The following is a 20,636-nucleotide window of genomic DNA, read 5'->3' on the forward strand; positions in this document are numbered from 1 at the left end:
TCACAAAACCATGAAGAATTGGTTATTAAAACACTTGAATCAATCACATGATACTATTTAACCACTTAAGATGAAACCAGAAAACTATCTACCTCTTTCAGTTACTAGATTAGGTGTCACATTTCCTAAAGATCAGCCAGTGGTTCTGTATGTAAGAATGAACTGTGTACATAAATAAAATCTTTTGTTGCCCAAAGGAAAACATCCAAATATGTGGGATCATAAAAGGCCCTTTACAATCTTGCTAGAGCATCCTTCCCACATTCATTCATTCTTTCATCCCACAAATGTTTATTGAGCACCTGTGATATTCCCACACTATGGCACTGTTCTGGTTGCTGGGGATACAACAGTGAACAACACAGGCCCCAGAGCCCTGCTCTAATGGGGGTTACTTTGGTGAGACAAAAAAACAGCCAATAACAAGATAAATAAGTAAAATGCTTAGTGCTAAAAATCAAAGAAAACATTAAATGGGAAAGAGGGTTATGTATTACTGGAAAAAAAAGGTATTTGAAATTTTAAATAGGCTAACCAGAAGATGCTTCTAAGAAGATGACTTTGGGGTAAGGATCTGAAAAAACTAAGTGGGGAGGGCCAGCAGGTAGGTGACAGGAGAAGGCACAAACTGAGCCTCGATACACATCAGCAGGTCAGCTAATGGACCCATGGATCAGTCTACTTCCCTCCCAGCCAGACCTCAATCATCAGCCATAAACATGCATGCTGTTGCTTCTGCCTAGAACTCTCCACTTCCAATGCTCAATGGTGCTCCGATTTCATCACCCAGATTCCCACTCTTAGCTCTCACACTTTATCAGGATTATCTACCTCTCTAGGTGCCTGCTGGACCTGCACTGCACTCAGTGCCCCACTGCTGTTTCCTTGGTATTCACAGGGCTGTGCATGGCACCAGCAACACTGCAGGTACACAGTGCATTTAGGAAAGGTGAAAGAGGGAAGAATAAAATCACAGTCTGATGAAATTTAAAAAACTAAATTCCAGAACTACTACCTTGGATGTAAGTAGAAAAACAAAAATGATATTCCTAATGAAAATGGTTTGTTAAGAACTTCAATCATGTACCACATAATAATGTTTTGGTTAATGATGGACCACATGTATGATGGGCCAGTACAACATATCACTCATGTGTCAGTGGTGATGTCAATGTAAACAAACCTACTGTGCTGTCAAATACATATAGTATGTAATACTTGATAATGTTAATCAATACCTGTGTTATTAGTTTATGTATTTGGTACACTATTCTTATTATCATTATTTTAGAGTGAATACCTTCTACTGATCAAAAAAAATAGTTTACTATAAAACAGCACACCGTGTTACACTGACAGCAATCTCCTACATCTGGTCATAACCTTGCCTTTTGATTTTATCAGAAGTGTCACATGATTGACCTATACCATGTGGGTTTGTGGAAGTATGCACCATGATGTTTGCAAAATGACAAACTGCCCAAGGATGCAATTCTCAGACCTCATCCCCATCGTTAAGTGATGCATGACTGTATTTAGAAAAAACAGGGAGCTCAAGAGGGAGGATTTTGTGTGGAGGGTGGAATTTTTCTTTTAATTTGGGAGAAAAATCCAAGTGGATCACCAGGAAAAGGAAATAACTTCACCAAGATTCAACTGCAAACCAAATGACATACTTTTTTTTAATTAAAATCCTACAGTATTTTTTTTATTTATTAAAATCCTACCGTGTTTTGTCTTTTTTTTTTTTTAAGAGACAGGAAAAAAATCTATCTTACTTAAATTTTCACTTACCCCAAAATGAAATGGAGAATATAATAGTGGAAGAGGAAGAATTGTCATAAAAAGTAATCAGATAGAACAATCTGGAAAACCTGAACTCCCAGCTTCAGGCTAAGGAGGCAGAGGAGTGACCTGTGAATTATTCATTTCTATGTTCCTCACTTTTGAGTAAATGTGCAGGGAAGAGATGGAGTCCTGAGAGCCACCCGGGAAAGGCTAACCCATCACCAGTTCGTCTTCCTGGTACCCATACTTACCAGGCATCAGTTGGACCCTCTGACATCCCATCTGTCCCTGCATTTGCCATAATACCCCAATGCCATTCCAGCAAGCACTCTGTGGGCAGTTCCCTCCCACCCCACATCTTCCCTTCATGATCTGTCCCCCACCTCCTTCTGCACTTTCCTCAAATGTTGCCATTCTCTGTAAGGCCTTCTCTGACCAGCCTGTCTAAAATCACAATACTGTTTCTCATGACAAGAGTCCCTACTTCTGCTTCATTTTTCATCATAAAAATATCACCACGTTTATTTATTTTCTTACTTGTCTCCCATCTCCACAAAGTAAGACCCACAAGGGCAGGGATTTTAATTCACTGTTATATCCCCAGTGCCTGTGACTAATAGGTGCACTATAAATATTGTTGGCTGAATAAATGAACAAACCAGTGAATAAAATGCTGAAAGTAAATTTAGAAAGATGAAGGGAAATTTAGATCTAAAGAAAACCTTATGGTGAATGGCAAAAGGATCCGTCAGTTACCGTCCAGTTCGCTGCAGTTCTTCACAATCCCCATGCCCTCCTCCTCCGTGTCCTCCATCATGGGGGGTGTCTCCGTTCATCTGGACATTCTCTCCACCTGAGTACATATTCTTTCTAAGCAAGGAAACAGAGCCCAAGCAAACATTAGTATTTATCCATTTGCTTCTAAAATGAAGCACTCACTATAGCATACACTGGCCAATGGAAAGATGAAGTTTGGGAAGAAAGAACATTCTTTCTTTCTGCTATCCTAACAAATAATTATTGACACGTTGCAGTCAAAGCCAAGACAAATGGTTAATGAAATGAAAAGCTGAATTAATTGTATATCTTATAAGAGGGAAATTCACCTGGGAAATATTACATTTCCAACAAATGGTTTCTCTTCAACTACCTCACCCAATTTCTTAACCTCTTAAATCTGCAAAGGACTTGAGTAAACTGATCTTTCTACATGTACAGGGAGACATCCCCAAAACAACATCCCCAAAGAATGCCTCTGATGCATTCCAATACTGTGATCTGAGCTAATTTGTAATCACTAAAGAACATCAAAACATTTAACATGTATTTTACAGCATCAAGGAAATAAGAAACAAAGGCACATAATTGATCCCTTGGAAGCAATATGCCCATGAGGACCTAGAAATATTAAGACAGTAGCTTGACCCCACTTCCTTGTCTAAACATAACTTCCTTCTCAGGTGTATTCTAGCACCTTAAAATTTCCAACTGCCTAAGAGTTTACCTTTTGTCAGATGAAGGAAGGCTCTTAGGAGGTTCTATCCTGATCGCTGGGTCCCATTCTCCAGGTGGAAGGACAATGACTTCATCTAGGAACTCATCAATGCCAGCAATCAGGTCCTGCCTATCTTTTGCTTTGTATGCAATGTCATGGAACACCTAAAGAATGGTAAGAGATGTGTTCATCCAACCAAAGAGCTTTCTACAAGCTTCACACCATATCTAGCCTGAAGAAAGCTATCCAAAATTCACCATGATATTACTATAATCATGCTCTCCTATTTTGTATTATTCAACCATTTCCAAAATATTTAAGTTTTTCAGATTATAACCTTAAAGAATATATGTAGAAGCCTGAGTAAATGGCTATTTTTAAGTGTTTCTTTTTTTATCAATACTGTAAAATTACATGCCTTTCAGCTCCCCTTGGTAAAGTACTGTTACTGATACAGTTGCTATGGAAGCCAGATGAAAATAGTTCGGAGAAATATACTGAAAAGTCATTCCCTGAAATAAAAACTACTGGGACAAACAACTGCTGATAATTCAAGGAGAAATTTAAAGTGAGTGTAAAGATCAGGTTGAGACTCAAACACTGCAGTTGTCAAGCACAAAAATAATGTGATCCATTTTAAAAAGAAAACTTAGTTATACTGTCAGAAAGTAAAGTCAATGTATTTAAACAAGTCCATTTTTTTGCAAGGTAATATCTAAATCACCAAGGATTCAAAAGGTTCATGTCTTTTATATGAACTTCCAAAGGAAGGATTTCCAAAAGGTACACAAGCCTTTTTGTCAACCATTCCATTCTTCTAACCAAACTGATGATCTGAAAGTTCTTCACAAGATTTTCATGCTTGAACCTGAACTGGGTCAGATTCTTTAATCTCAAGAAAAGAAGATGGCCACCCTGTTCAATCACCTTCCCCATTCTTAAAGATTTCTGCTAAATCACTTCTCCTGAAAAAGAATTTTCTAAAGTTGTCAATCAAATAGCATTTAATGGTCTTTGGGTTGTGGGGTAGAGAGGAGGGCAATAAAAATGCAGACACTGCTACCCTCAATCTCATTTTCTTTTGCCATCTCCATCACTGTGGCTGGAGAGTCAGAGAGTCACCTTTCCAGCCAACCCTGCAGATAGAGAGCAACAGTTCCAACCAATGAGACATGAGAATGACGCTGTTTGCGTAAGCCTGCAAAAAGGGGCAGATACGGCTCACATTATCCCCATCACTGTTTCCTACATTAAATGTAGTGAGGTGATAAGCTGAGTGCAGGCAGACACTGTAGAGTTACAATTTTGATAGGAGGGGAAAAAATGCCATCTTAAGACCATGGAAGTAAGTGTGCAGCTATCAATTAGCAAACAGTTAAACTAAACCAACCCCAGCTACTATCTACCTCCTAACTTTGTTATATAAGAAAATAATCTGCAGATTGTTTAAGCTACTATAAGCCCATCACTTGCAGCCTAAAGCATTCCTAATTGACACATCTTCAAGTGAATAACATACAAAAATAAATTAACTCACTGTGAGGAGGGAAATATACATCCCCTTAATAGGGGGAGAAAAAGAACCAGCATTGCTATACTTCAATGTTCTCAGACCCAGTAGAAATCACCTGAGCAATCACCACACAGAATTTCTATCCCTAACAAGTAAGCATCCTATTCCTCACTTAACACATGGAAAAACTGACAAATTCAACAATAAAGCAAAAGTGAAACATTTGAAAAAATAGTAAAGCAGAAAGACACAGAAGCAGAAATTAATGATCTTATATTCTAACAGTGTTTTTTTTTTTTTTACCACAAGTCTGGTTTGGTTTTGTCATATCTAAAATGCATGTAGCAACATTCAAGCTGTTGTGAGAGTAATGAAACCATAACTGGAAAGTACTAGATACTCCACAGTTGCAGTTGCTAATGTATTTCAGATGTGCAACTTGCCTTCCACAAAATAAGAAAACCATAAAACATGTATTTTCTGATACCTAAGAAAAATGCATTATCCATTTTATTACAGATTATTTTATAAAACACATAATTCTGGAAATAGTATAGAATATAAATAGTTAAATTCCCAGAATTAACATATTAAATACTTTAAGAGATAAAGTTGAGACAAAGTTGAAAATATGTAATAATCAGATCAGGGGAACTGCATATTTATCACCTCAGACATTTATCTTTTATTCCTCTTGGGAACATTCAAAATCCTCTTTACTAACTATTTTGAAATATACAATTAATTGTTATTAGCTATGGTTTCCCTACTGTGCCTTAGACATTCCAAATTGTATAGAATTGTATTGAAATATCACACTATAACTCATATAGAGGCACAATTATGGGTCTATTAAAAAAATTTAAAAAGAATTGAAAATGTTTTTAAAAAGAAAGGAAAATGTTTTATTCCAACACAGTTTATAATCCAGTACAAAAACAAAGTACATGACTTGCTTTTTTTGAAAACTAATGCATAGGGAATATCAGTGCATTTACCACACATGATTGTACTTCATGCTATGAAGATCTTAGTAACCCCATAATTCAAACTGAATAAATTGTCACAGATGAGTCACAGTATGAAAACAACACAAGTAGGTCATTCAAAAAAACCTATCTTCCCAATTCCCTACCTCATCAGACATCAGGGTGGCAATGGCTCTGCCAATCTCATGGTAGGACTTGGCTTTGCCCTTAGGACCTAAGAGAATGAACAAGAACCTAAAGGAAAAGGAAAGAAGCACATGCTGTTACACACATTTCATCAATATACATGAGACTAAGAAATGTTTATCTCAGTTCATATTTTCGAAAGGGTTAGATCTCTAAACGAAGGACTAGACTTGATGATATGGAAAATACTCTTTCACACTATGTGAAACACAAATCACTGTTCAGTTTATTTGGAGGCATAGAAAAGTTTACCATGAAAACTTGAGAAGCTTTTTCTCTGAGAAGGAAAGGTTCAATTTATATTCTTTATGAGTCAGTCAATGTTTCTGTTTTAAGTTTTGCTCTTCTTCCATTTCTACTGTCTTTTGGAATCTTTGAAGCAAATCCATTAAGTCTAATAACTAGACAGACTTAGTACACCTTTGGACTTCTCTGACTTTTCCAAAAACTGAAACCAAATTTCTTTAAGTAAGCCATATGCTGACCGTCAATGTAAAATAAAATGAAATATGAGGGAAATTCAAAATAAATTATCATTCACAGACTTAATTTTTTATGGGTGTTCCCATTTTCTTTCTAACTTGTTTTCTTGATACTGTACAAAGCACTGCTTCAGAGAAAATAGGTCCTGAAACATGTAGTAATGAGCTCATTCCCATTTTTCATATTGGAAGGAATCCCTTACTGATAACAAGGACAAAGATGTATGTCTCCACTGGGGAGGAGGGAACCTGATAAATAAATAAGGAAAAAAGCCACAAAAGGTGATACTAGATAAATCTTAGCCTTGATATCGATCATGTCTTACCTAACAGGGCGATAATGAGGACAATCAAGATGATGGCATTATGTGGTTAGACAGCTTTTAAAGTCCTGCAAAGCAGGATTTCACATTCATCACTTTCTGTTAATTTCCATGCAACCCTTGCAAAAAGGACAGGTATTCTATTCCTATGTGATGGCAAGGAAACTGGGGCTGAAGGAGGTGATACATGAGCCCAAGGTCTGTGCTTAGTAAATGTCTGGGGCAAGGGATGTAGTTCAGAGGGAGAAGACATACTCAGCATGCATGATTCCCTGGGTTTAATTCCCAGCATCAAAAAACAAAACAAAATTAAACAAAAGCAAAGCAAAATAAAGTGTACATATAGCTCTTCTTGCATCCTATTCTTTTTACCACATAATTATGTTATTACCACCAACCCTATTGGCATACCAGAGTTGTGAAACACAAAAACTATCCACAATAACTTCCACAGGTTGCTCCTGGGAAAGAACTTGTGGATGCTTAGCTTGGGACAAGAAAGGTAAGATTTTAAGTACCAGGGATGGCTTTGTACATTACTTTGCCAAATTCTATTTATTACTAATATACTTCTATACCTCCCTTTAAATAAAAAAGGATCAACAGCAAGTACTCTATAAAATGTTAGGGCTTGTTCCAAAATGCCCCTGGATATATAATTACTTTATTTCATTATAAAAGTCAATTCAAAGGAGATAGGGGGAAAAAAAAACATCAGGAATTAAGAGTGTAAAAAAAAGGCAGTGGTAATCTGAAAGTTTGAATACCCAGATTTAATACTAGAATAACAATAAAACCATTCAGTACTTATTTGCTTGAAAACCAGTTCTGCAGTGGAGTGGAACACTCACTTTCAAGTCTGATCACAGTGAATGAAAAAGCAAAGCAATCAGCAGCTTGAAAGTCTGTTTGGCATGAAAGAAGCCACTGTCAGGACTGAACTTTAGACCTCTAACCCTGAAGTTCAATTGATGCTAGAATTTTTCTTCCTTTGACACTGACCACTTCATAATTATGTACCACCATATACAGCATTATAAAGTGCTACTCGGTAGCAGTAAAATGTTGCTTTCTAAAGGGACTAATCCCTGGTTTGAATGCAACACTTGAAAAAAAAATTTTTTGCCAGTAAAACAAAATACAAATACCACTGAGAAATGCTAGTACCGGTTACATTTTTTCCAATTCAATTTGCCTATCTACAAATGGCCAGCTGTCAAGTAAGACAATAGTGTGTTATTAGGTAAAATGGGAAGGTGCAGTGTCACAAGAGAAACTACCTTGTTGGGTCCTTTACTTAGCACATTTTTTTAAATAATGGATTTCTTTTGCCTGCCATTTTTTATTATCTCAGTGTATCTAAATATTAACTTTTCAGGAATGCATAATGCCCAAAACCTTTCCAGAACCACTCTACGGCCCTTCCTACCACTCCCATAAGGAGTGTAGCTTACAAATACACATTATCCTATCAATCTGTATCAACTGACACAAGTTAATTATCAGGTTGACTAGATGGAAAAAAAAAAAACCTACTGTCTTGTTAGTGAGAAAAAACACTTAGTCACTAATAGTCCTCAAACATAAACATAAACTTTGGCCAAGGAAGGGTGACTACTCTCTGAACTAATAGAGTCATGAAGCTTCTGTATAAAAACCCAGGAGATGAGGAACATATATTTTCCATACAATTTTACTCTTTGGTCTCCACAAAATTTATCAAAGAATGAGTGGAAACAGTAGATCAACAGTATCTATGATGGATACTATAGCATGACCTAGAAATAAAGGTATTATTCCTAGGTAATTATAATTTTGTTGTTAAAAAAAGATATTTCTTCACTAATGAACTATCATCAAGTGCCAAACAGAAACAATATGGCAACCTTGTTTACCTAACTCCAGTCAGGAACAATTCAGTAAATGCATCCTCCTAAAATGATATAGACAAGGATTCAGCCAGAGGAAGAAGTTGTGCTCCACTTGTGTACACTGCGTCAAAATACATTCTACTGTCATGTATAACAAATTAAAATATACAAAATTAAATTTTAAAAAGTGATATACCGAGGGAATCTGAGCATGCAAAAGCAGTAGGGAACATCATGTCAAGTGAATAATTTCATTTGTAGGAATAGGGACCCTTAAGCAGCCTTTAATGTAGACTGTATTATGGACATGAAGCCAAGAGTTCTGAGGGAACTAACTCAGAGCAACCCAGCCAGTCAATGTTCCCTCTGCCTGAAACATGTCCTCTCCCCTTTAACCCTCAAAGAAGCAAAAGCTGTTACAACTTTTATGATTGAAGTACATCCTGCCAAGCTCAGCTTTTATAATGTACTGAAAACACTTTTCATGATCCAAACTGTTTTTTGTCAATGGACAGATGTTATTTTTAACCAGAAGCTTTTTTCTTTATTAACAAATTAGAGTAAACATCACATTTGTGTGGCTGGAAGGACACAGTCCATGTTGACAGCTCAGAGAAAAGAAATTAATTTATGTCACTGAGTTTCTTTTATGCACTCATCACTAGCAACAAGTCAGAGTTAGAATGCTTAATGGTGTCTAGTTGTCTTAAGAATGTTCATGAGGCTCTTTTCTACTTTTGTGAGCTTTTTCAAGAAACTAATTATGCCTGGGGAGGATGCCTCTAGCATTCTGCACAACAAAAAGTACCAGATGATCCATGTCTGGAACCAATGGCCTATACTCACATTCACAAAATAATTATAGGCAGAAACAGAGCATAATATCAGAAAAGGAGCCAGCTTTCCTAAATCACTTAATCTTTTCAGAAAGGATGTACATCTCCCTCCTGATACAGCAAAGCTATTTCCAGAATAAACTCAGCATGTACCAATCCTTTACTCTCTTCTCTCAAAATCAAATAACACATTATTCATATTTAGCAACTTTGGAAAATGTGGCTAAACTGTAGCTTCCACAATAGATTCATGAGGACCACAAACCCACCATAACCAACCACATTATGTGCAGTTCAGAAGCTAGCAATTCGACTAACGGACAAGACAGAACTGAATTAGCAAGATTTCTATCCCAGCCCCTTTAATAGTTTTTGTATAAACAGTTTAAAACACTAAGAACAAACTCTTTCTCTTAGGTAAGTAATTATTTATAATACACATATATATTAATATAGCCATGCTAAAAGGGCAAACATTCTAACATTTTAGAGAACTAAAAGCTTATTGAATAACCATTTACCCTAAATGCGCAGAGATCAGAAAAAGATAAGTTAGGGCTGGGGTTGTGGCTCTGTGGCAGAGCACCTGCCTCGTACAGGTGAGGTACTGGGTTCAATTCTCGATACCACATAAAAATAAATAGACAAAATAAAGATACTATGTCCATTATAACTAAAAAATATATTTTTTTAAAAAGGATAAATTGACCTAAGGCTTCTCATTTTTCATGGGAGGTTCCTAAAACTTTCTATTCTATCCCACTCTAGGTATCTCTTGGGTTACCTAGACTCTAAAACTTGGCCAGAGTTCTGTTTCTAGTGCTGACAGTGGATCTTCCCTTTGCCTGCACCCCTTAAATATAAAATGGTCATAACAACATTTATTCCATATATAACTCATAAATATGAGTGAGAGGTTGCCTCTGTGAACAGATAAAAGATGACAGCAAAGTGCCTATAAAAATAGTCACATTGTAAGTAGAGAAACTTGTGAATTCTATACAAGGAAGGGGGGAGGTGCATAGTAGTAAGACTATAAGGAATAGTAGTAATAATAATAATTGTATAATTTCCCTCCACCTTAAAAAAAAAAGACCACAAAAAAACACATGCACCAAAACAGGTCTTTCAAGTCTTCCTGCGATAGAACAGCACATGCACATTAAAGCACATCATGGAATGCAGACACGGTCCTCCACAATGACTGCCACATTTCTTGTGGGATTTCCTTGATTGGATTTCACAGGATGAAGCCATTGTAAATGGCCTCACATTACTCACATCCAAAAAAGCTAATGAGACTCCCCACTCAGTGATTAGAGCTTGTATTGGTTTGGAGGATAGCAAATGGATAAAACAGTTTCCTGGAAAAATGTTAACATGTAAGGATATATTATTCAGATTATTGCCCTGAAATAGTTTTATGATATTATTGAATTACATTCCCTTGAATTGCTTGGCTCCTCTTGTTATTTCAAATGATGCTGTATTTCACTTCTAGACTAATACTTCCTCCCTCCAGTACAAAAGAAAAAAAGAATGAGCCAGACAGGAGCAGATGATAAAAGGGATACAAAAATTGTCATGATTTGCTATTCAATGCATGCATATTATTGTTAAATAAAAAGCCTTTTAACTTTTTTTTTTATTTGTAGCTTTTAAAGAAAATAGTAATAAAAATAAAAAGGGAAGAGCAGTTTTCTTCAACACTTCTTGGCATGTTTTTTTTTTTTTCTTTCAAGCCCCAGTAAAGTTAGTCCAAAGAGACATAAATAAAGCCATTGGGGCACCAATCTGGACTTCAGCCATGGTCTGAGTCAGCAGTTTGCCAGATGATTGCTCAGATAGAACTGCAAAGCTCTGCTGGAATGTTTTAAAGCAAAAAGCTAAGTTACAGAAAACAAATCACAACAATCCCAGTAATCGAATAAACTGATCATCTCCTTTCTCCTGTTATTTGTCCATATTATTTGTCCAATGACTGCCTGTGTATTATTCCTATTTTAAGTGTCTTTAAGAAATTCAAAACTGAGAAAAAAAACATATAATAAGGAAGAATGTCTTGAATTGAGAAGCCTTAAGGAAATTTTCTCCTAATATTCCTCCTAACTTGGCTCAAAATAAATCTTGGCCTCTTGTCACTGTTGGTTAATCATGCTCACACCACCTGTGTTCCTTGAGGAGGATTCATAGCCCTTCCTTCCTGTTCACATGGGGAAAACTAGAGGAGAGCAATGGTCACCTCTTGTGCTGGAATCCACAGAAAGCACCCCTCAATTCTTTCATATGATAATTTCCTGATGTCAACCTAAAGATACAAGCATCTCTTTAAACTCTTTCTCAGCATTATTTTAGTGAAGTATTAACTTCTACTCAACTAATTGTACTTTGTAAATCAAGCTACCTAACTTTATTGAGCTCAGCTTCAGAGGGAGCTGAAGAGGATGACTTGTGAGGTGCTGTGCAGTGTGATGATTTAACATGATTTCACAACAGTGGCACCCTTCTTTTAAAGCAAAATTTTATATGGCATGATATATGTCACTGTAAAGTGTACAAATGTGGGTATAAAGCCAAAAGAATTTTACAAATCTGTATGTATACCTATATTTATGTATACGTGTGTATATATATGAACTCACTACCAATTTTCTGATGACGTAGAACAAATGAAAGCAACTATGACCATTTACTAATTGTATAACTTTGTACACTTTGAATTCTTAAGACTTAGTTTCTGCATCTGTAAAATCTGAACACTATAGTTTGTATGTTAAAAGATTATTGGAAAGATTGAGTAGAATAATCTATAAGAAGAAAGTAGTCCTTCACCCAGAAGATTATTCTAATTATTATTAACTGTTGTCATAACTATACAAGTGCCTAGTCATTTGATAGCATAAAAATGAGACTTAGCCCTTATTTCAAATTAAACCTCTTGAATGTACTGGATATATCCTCATTCTGATCCTCTAGCCTGGAAGGGAGCCCATTTCCCTATAAGCACATTACAGACCCCAGCAGGTGGGAAAGAGCAGCCTACCTTGTGGGCACAGGGACCTCAGTGAGGGCACCCAGCATGACAGCCTGCTGTAGTCGAACAAAGGCAACAAAAGGAGTATCCAAGAAGTCAACTTCCCCAACGAGCACATTGGAAGCTTCTGCATCACGTGGCAGTTTTTTCATGAACTTATTCTTCAGCTGCATGGGAAGAACCAAACAAAAACCACTTTATTTCCAAAAAAGGGAAACAAGAAGAGATACTATACGCATCACTCACAGGATGTCCCTTTATGGGGTCTTAATGCAACAGTCCCTAAACAGCCACTTTTACGTTGTATGTAACCATTCTATTAAAATAAACACTTAGCTGTACCTTGATTTAAAACATGATGAAGGTATAATAACATGGTTTATATATAAAACCATTTGTAGTATCCATTCATTTCTTTAGTCATTCACTCATGAAAACTTATGAGCAAAGCAATACTCTAAGTCTGAGGGATACAGGAAGGGACAGGCTAACTATGAGCTCTGCTTAGGTTCACCTTGCCACAGGAGGAAATAACACATGATTTAAAGTAGTGATAAGTACTGAGAAGGAAAAATGAAACAGATAAGAGGGTACTATTTTTAAACAGGTACTATTTTAAACAAGATGGTCAGGGAAGACCTCTGAAGAAAGAAATAAATATATATATATATATATATATATATATATATATATATATATATATTTTTTTTTTTTTTTTTTTTTTACACAGGCACCCAGGGTACAAACCATGCACAGACCTGAATGAAGAGCATTCTTAGCAAAGAGAATGGCAAGGGCAAAGCCTCTGGAACACGAAGGAGGTTTGCAGAGTAGTAAGAAGTCAGATGTGTTGAGAGCTAAAGGAGGAAAGTGGCAGAAATAGCCACAGATGAAGCTGGATGGGTAAAGGGTCCAGCCCATAAAGACCTTGAAGGCCAAAGTAAGGAGGCTTAGAAGTTTCATGTGGGAGATGCTTACGAAGAGCCCCAGTTAAAAGGTGGAGCCAGAAGACATAAATTTGAGAGACATCACCAGGTCAACAGTATTCAAGGCCACTGGACAGGTGACATAGCCCTGAGTGTAAGTATAGAGAGAAAAGGGGTAAGATCTCTACTCTGGGGCCACTCTACCTTTCATAGGAATAAAAGGCGGCATCAGCAGAGGACATTGAAAAGAAGCAACAAATAAAGAGAGGAAAACCAGACTTTGCTCACAGCCAGGTGACACAAGGGCTCCATAAGGAAAGTGTATCAGCTGAGTCCTAGGCTGCCTAAAGCCCAAATAAGATGAGAACTATGAAAGGACCCGTGAGTCTGGCAAGATGGTAGTGCTGGTGAATCTTGACAAGAGCTGTTACCATGGACACCCAAGTGCCACATGAACAATGACAAGTAAAGAAGGAGCAACAGGGAGTAGAGGTGATTATTTTGAGAAATACAGCTACCAAGAAAAGATGAAAAGTGGAGAGGGAAGTGAAGAAGGCATAACACTGGGGATTTGTTTTAATAGAGATGTGACAGCATTTTGGAATGTGAATAGAATGATCTAGTAGAGACAGATTAATGCTGCAGGAAGGATAGGGAACAATTAGAAAAGCAGCTCAAGCAACCTGGATCTATAGTGAAGGGATGATATCCACATCCCAGGTAGGAGTGCCAGTTTTAGAGAGGAAAAGAGCTTATCGATCCTACCAGGGAAGGCAGACTCTCTGGGTTCAAAGGTGGGTGATTTGGGAGAGCTGGTGGAGTGGCAATGAGGGCTTCTGAGGACTCATATTTTTGCAATGAAATACAAGTGAGCTGATGGTGAGGAGGAGGGAGGCATGTGGGGGTTGAGGAGAGAAGAGAAGGTGTAAAGCCGTTTTCTTGGAGAGTGAAGGCTGCTTAACACAGTCACGTTGAAAGCTTATCTGACAGGCATCATCTCTTCCACAAAACCCAAAGAAAACAATTCAAAATTGCAGGAGGGAAAAAGGATAAGAATTTTGCAAGACCACACAAAAGACACAGACTTCTCATACTTACTTATCGTCCAATGTAAATAAATGCCCCACTCCTCAAGTCAAAAGTACCAGTGAGTTTAGTATTTTGTGCCATGGATTATTGCTGGGATGGAAAGTGGCACACTTGATCCAATTTTGCCCATTAGTACAAAGTTTATACCAACATTTTATTTTCAACGACCACTTAAGAGTTTTTAATTAGGGGAAATTAATGACATGAAAAGTTACTCTGAGGACTCCATCACCCTCAGGAGCATTTTTATAGGATTTTGTTTTTAACTTGGTACTTCATGCAAGAACAAAGCTATCAGACAAAAAGCAAGAAAGGACTAAGAATTTGGTGGAAACCAATCAATTCACTAACCAATAAATAAAGACAAGTTATATATTCTTAGACGTTAGGAATATAACTACTCCTAAGTAGTATGGAATTTTCCAAAATTTTTACCATTAATCCTCCAAGAAATGCTAATATTAAAAAATTGTCTTTACATTTTACAGATATAAAAACACCAGCCAAGAGAGTGGTCTAAAATCAAGAAGTTGCCAAAATTGTTATTATCACCTAAGGAAATTACAATAATGAACTGTTCTCCAGAACACTAAGTAGAGTGTGGAGTACAGCCAGGTGGCCAAACAGATGCAAAATAACAATCCTCAAACTCTCTCCAGAGAGTGTTTGCTCTCATTTACCAATACAGAAAACAAAGCTGTGCATTATTCTGGTTTTACCTCCCATTCTCTTCAGCAAACTCCTTGTTCCTGGTTAGGCAGGTGATTCAACCATAATTCCTTCCATCTTATATACTTAGATTCTCACACTCATTACAAGAAAAGAAAAAAGTCCTTTCCCTATTTCTACCTTTTCTAAACATTCTTCAGAGTTCAGCACAAGACTTTCTTTCCATTTCATCCCCCTTCCTTGGGAACTTTCAGAATTACTCATTTCTGAATCACACTTCGGCAAGGTATAAGTTCCCCTCCCCCAGTTTCATGAGGGTAAGAACAGTTTATTCTGAATAAATTGAATAGTTTTCAACATGATGAGGAATAACCTCTGATAAAAGAAAGAATTTTTTTTAAACCCATGTAAATGCCAATTCTTCTTTGAATGAATCTTTTCCCCACACACAAGCTCCCGGGGTGATCTCAAAAGTGTGAGGAAGTCCGAGGACTTATCAAACTTACATCTTTAGCCAATACTTTTTCTTTAAGCTCCAGACCTATATATAATACCTCCACCTGGATTTCTAACACACATTTCAAACTTCATTTCATCCAAAACAAGCCCTTTCGACAGTCCCCTAAAACCAGTTTTTCAGCAGTCTTCCCTGCCTTGCATGGCACCTCTACTCTTCCATTGCTCAAGGCAAAAATCTTGCTGTAATCTTCAACTCTTCCTTCTCTGGTACCCCACACCCATTCCATCAGCAAACCTGTTGGATCTACATTCCAAATGTACCTATAATCCAACTTTTTCAACACCTTCGTGGCTACCACCCTCGTTCATGTCCAGGACATTCTCTGAAGTATGGCCCTGGCTTCCTGACTAGGTAGCCTGCTCCTGCCCTCCCTGCTGTGTATTCACCAAAGCAGCCACAGCAGAAAAATCAAGAGTCAGACCCTGTTATTCCTCTGCTCAAAACTCCAGCTGGTTGCTGTTTCCCTAGGTGAAGCCAAGCTCTTTACAACAACCCCAAATCCCAGCATTATCTAGCTGCCAACTGCTCCCTGAACTTATTTCCTACCACTCTCTCCTGGCCTTCCCTGTGGCCACCCCTGGTCCCATGTTCTCCCTCAGACAGGTTCACCTCAGGTCCTTTACACCTGCTGTTTGCTCTGCAGGCCATGTCTGCAAAGCCCCCTCCCTCACTTCCCTTTGCTCTTTAATTAAAAGTCGCTTTCTTATCAGAGAGGTTTTCCCTAGCCACCCTAGTTAAAATTTCAACTCCCTTCTCTCCACAGACACTTCTAACGCCTCTGTTCCACTTTATTTTTTTGTTCCTTGCATTTGTCACTATCAAACATATCATATAAGTTAATAAAATTTTTTTTAAATCTACGTCCCCATTAGAATATAAGTTCACCAGAGGTAGACATATCCACCTAATTTGTTCAGTGCAATGTTCCTAGTGCCTACAAGAGTACCTGAGGAGAAAGGTTCAACAAATAGTTGTTGAAGGAATGGGGGTTATTATTTCTGCTCTTCCTAATAAGCTTTCCTAACTCTCTTCTTCAAGCAGTCAGTTCTGCACATCTACCCTCTCCCCTCCCAGGACACACAGGTGAACAAAAAGCCTAGATATGGCCATTCTTGGTAAACTCCTCCCCTGACAAGAGTGATTGGTCAAAAGGATGGATGCATGACCTGCGCAAAGACCATATCCTTTAGAAGAACTGGTACTTATGTGGGTTAAAAAAAAAAATTCTTTCTTTCATCAGAGGTTATTCCCCACTATGTTGAAAAGCCATGTGTCAGGACTGTCCACACTAGAATAGAATGAGGTAAGTACTCAACAAAAGCAAAAGAGAAGGGTTGGGGTTGTGGCTCAGCGGTAGAGCCCTCACCTAGCACGTGCATGAGGCCCTGGGTTCGATCCTCAGCACCACATAAAAACACATAAATAAAATAATAAAGATATTTTTTAAAAAAGCAAAAAAGAAAATGAATGGAAAGAGATTTATGAGTCTTCAGTCCCAGTCTCTGACATCCTGAATCTTCTCTAGGAATCCCTCCCACTGACATAAACCACTAAATCCTTTGGGGCTTAAATTAATTTGAAATGTATTTCTGTCCACTGCAGAGCCCAGGTACAAAAGTGTATTTGTCAAATGGATTTGAGGAACACCGGGTTAAATAAAATAAGTTTCCACAACATAGACTTTCTCAGAGCCTTTAATATGCCTTTATGCCTATAGATGCTTTATCTCCCACTGAGAGACCAGGCACATTATGGTAGGAAATCAGATTAGAAAACGCTGCTTTGTATAGAAATTTTCTCATCTTTCATCTAATCCCCTTTCTATTCTATTTTATTCTCTTCAAAATATGTGGGCGCCTACTATAATTCAAGGTCTGGTTGTAGTCATTGTAAAGAAAAGACAGATCTGCTCTCCTGAAATTTACAGAAGAAACAAACACCATGAAAGGTACATTGTTTGATGGGAGGTCACAGAAACAGCAATTGCATCCAGTAACAGAGCTCAAGGAAGGTTCTTCTCAAAGTTAACAAAATCTCTCCCATAATTTTGGCTCTTCAAACACTGATTCAGATGCCTTTTTTAAGGAAGCCAATAATATCTGATGAAGGAAAAAGTAATGGCAGAAATATAAAAAGTAATTCTGGGCAATAAAGTATGAACAATAATAAAATAATAAAGATTAAACAAAAAGGTAAAGAATAAACTTAGGAATTACAAAGAGCAATAAAAGGTAATGAAAACAAAAACAGAACCTAAGGCTTTCAAATTGGGTTGAAAATCACCCAATAAAATCATCTGGATTGAATTCCAAAGATAAAGTTTGACATTCCTTTCTTATAGATCATTAGTTGTTTCTCCAAGGGATACCCAGCCTGGATTTTAGGCAGGGTCAACTTTAAGAACACACACAAGGAAGAAAAATTTCTTTAGCCAACCTTGATTTCAGAAAAATGGATTTCAAATGGCTGCCTTGTGGAGCTATAATCATTAAAAGATATTTTGGCTAGCACAACAATTTTGTGACCTTTCTTGTCTTTGCCAGGTTTTAACATGAGCTCTGTAAATACAGATGCGCATTTTTAAAAAATTCTTTTTATACTTTATTTTTTCTTCTACAGTAAGCTCTTGCCCTTTGCCATGAATGTTTACTCCTATAATTTCTTACCCTTCTTTACTTTCTGAATAGTTTTCTATAACCCAGTGATCACAACATTACTATACCAAGAAACTAGAAATTTTGAATGGATAAAGCAGAATAAATGGACTGATTGTAAAGGAGGTACATTACTTGGGATGACAGTTCTGTCTGATGATGAATAAGTGATATGTGCCATATATAGTTCACTGAAAAAGTCAATCTTCCACTCTCCACTTACATCTTAGGTTCTCTTGTCCTTCTCTATGAAAGCAGTTTGCATATTTTAAGGTTTCACATAAGGGATCCATCACACTTCAACCGGCTGTTCTAACCATTTGATTAACAGTATGTCCCACTAGCTTCTTTGCTATTAACCTCAGAACTACAGCATTGTAGATCCAAGCTGTCCCATTCCTCAGACCCGAGGCAGGTATTTAAACCCTACCTCCTTTTCTCTGTCATTATCTGCCACATTAAAATAATTGCATCTAGCAACTGCTAAGAGAAAACATAGGATCAACACTCCAGCATATGGGCACAGGCAACAACTTTCTCATTAGCCCTAAAACTCAGAAATAATGCCAATCGTGAATGAACAAATGGATGGCAACAAGTTAAAAAGCTTCTACACAGCAAATGAAACATTAAGAATGTGAAGAAAGAATCTACAGAATGGAAGGAAATTCTTTCTACTCTTCTGGCAGAGGATTAATATCTAATATAAAAAATTAATGGCTGGGGTTGTGGCTCAGTGGCAGAGTGCTCGACTAGCACATACAAGGAGCTGGGTTCAATCCTCAGCACCACATTAAAAAAAAATAAATAAAATAAAGGTATTGTGTCCAAGTACAACTAAAAAATATTTTTAAAAAAGAATTTTAAAAAAACTTAACACCAAAAAAAGAAAATAACTTAATAAATGAGCAAATGAATTAAACAGACACTTCTCAAAAGAAATACAAATGGCCAACGAATATATGAAAAATGTCCACCATCATTAACAATTAAGGAATGCAAATCAAAACTACACTAAGATTTCATCTCACATCAATCAGAATGTCAGCCATCAAGAGTACAAACAAGGGGCTGGGGATGTGGCTCAAGTGGTAACACGCTCACCTAGCATGTGCGGGGCGCTGGGTTCGATCCTCAGCACCACATAAAAATAAAATAATGATGTTGTGTTCACCAAAAACTGAAAAATAAATATTAAAAACTCTCTCTCTCTCCTCTCTCTCTTAAAAAAAAGAGTACAAACAATAATAAGTGATGAAGAGAATGTAGAAAAAAGGACCATTATTACACTGTTGGTGGGACTGTAAGTTAGTACAACCACTATGGAAATCAGTATGGAGTTTCCTCAAAAGGTTAGGCATGGAACCACCATATGGCCCAGTTATACCACCCTTTGTATTTATCCTTAAGAATTAAAGTCGTACTATAGCGATACATGCATACCCATGTTTATAGCAGCACAATTCACATAGCCAAATTATGGAACCAGTCTAGGTGTTCCCCAGTGGATGAATGGATAAAGTAACTGTGGTATAGATACACAATGGAGTTTTATTCAACCACACAAAAAAATGAAATTATGTTATTTTCAGGAAAATGGATGGAATTTGAGACCATTATGTTAACAAAATAAGCCAAACCTAAAAAGTCAAGGGTTTGGTTTCTCTCATATTGGAAGCTAGAAAGGAAAAAGGAAAAGAAAGGTGAGAGGGCAAGAATATCATGGACATCAAAGGGAGATCAGTAGAGGAAAAGGACCAAGGGATGAGATGGGAAGGGATAGGGAAAGTGCTGGGGAGTGATATTGGCCAAATTATACTCTTATATATGTGCATGTACAAATATGTAACAACAAATCTCATCATTGTGTACAACCATAATGCACTAATAGAAATATGGTAAGAAAAAATTCCATTTATAATAAAGCATGAGTACTTATGGTTTGAACAATGAGTTTGACTTGTTAGAATATGATCCTATTCAATGCCCTTATTATAAGTGATATTTAAAAATAATTTCAAATTGAATGTATTTTCTCATGCTTTATAAAGCTCACACCTATTGATACTCCACTCTATACATTCTTGTTTTCTCTCCATGAGAATAATTTTCATCTTCTAATTTATCTACTCAGTTTCAGTGCACCCTGCTCATGACCACAGGCTAACATCCACCTGTTTTCCTGGGCAAAGAGATTATTCTTGGAGTTCTTATTGATGTTCTTTCCTTTCTTCTTTTCTTCTTCTTAGTTTATTTTCTCT

The 20,636-nt window shown here is 37.0% G+C and overlaps 1 protein-coding gene across 2 annotated transcripts in view; it reads right to left on the reverse strand.

The window, feature by feature from the left end:
- Positions 1-20,636, reverse strand: part of Slc4a4 (solute carrier family 4 member 4) — a 319,583-nt gene that overhangs the window by 91,654 nt on the left and 207,293 nt on the right. For both annotated transcript variants that reach the window (XM_026402584.2, XM_026402583.2), the window contains exons 8-11: positions 12,527-12,684; positions 5,932-6,019; positions 3,293-3,447; positions 2,545-2,658 (exon numbers count right to left, since the gene is read on the reverse strand). In XM_026402584.2, coding sequence (XP_026258369.2) covers positions 2,545-2,658; positions 3,293-3,447; positions 5,932-6,019; positions 12,527-12,684 — 515 coding nt within the window. The remainder of the gene's footprint in view (positions 1-2,544; positions 2,659-3,292; positions 3,448-5,931; positions 6,020-12,526; positions 12,685-20,636) is intronic.

The sequence above is a fragment of the Urocitellus parryii genome, chromosome 10 (genome assembly GCF_045843805.1).
Source record: "Urocitellus parryii isolate mUroPar1 chromosome 10, mUroPar1.hap1, whole genome shotgun sequence".
NCBI lineage: Eukaryota > Metazoa > Chordata > Mammalia > Rodentia > Sciuridae > Urocitellus > Urocitellus parryii.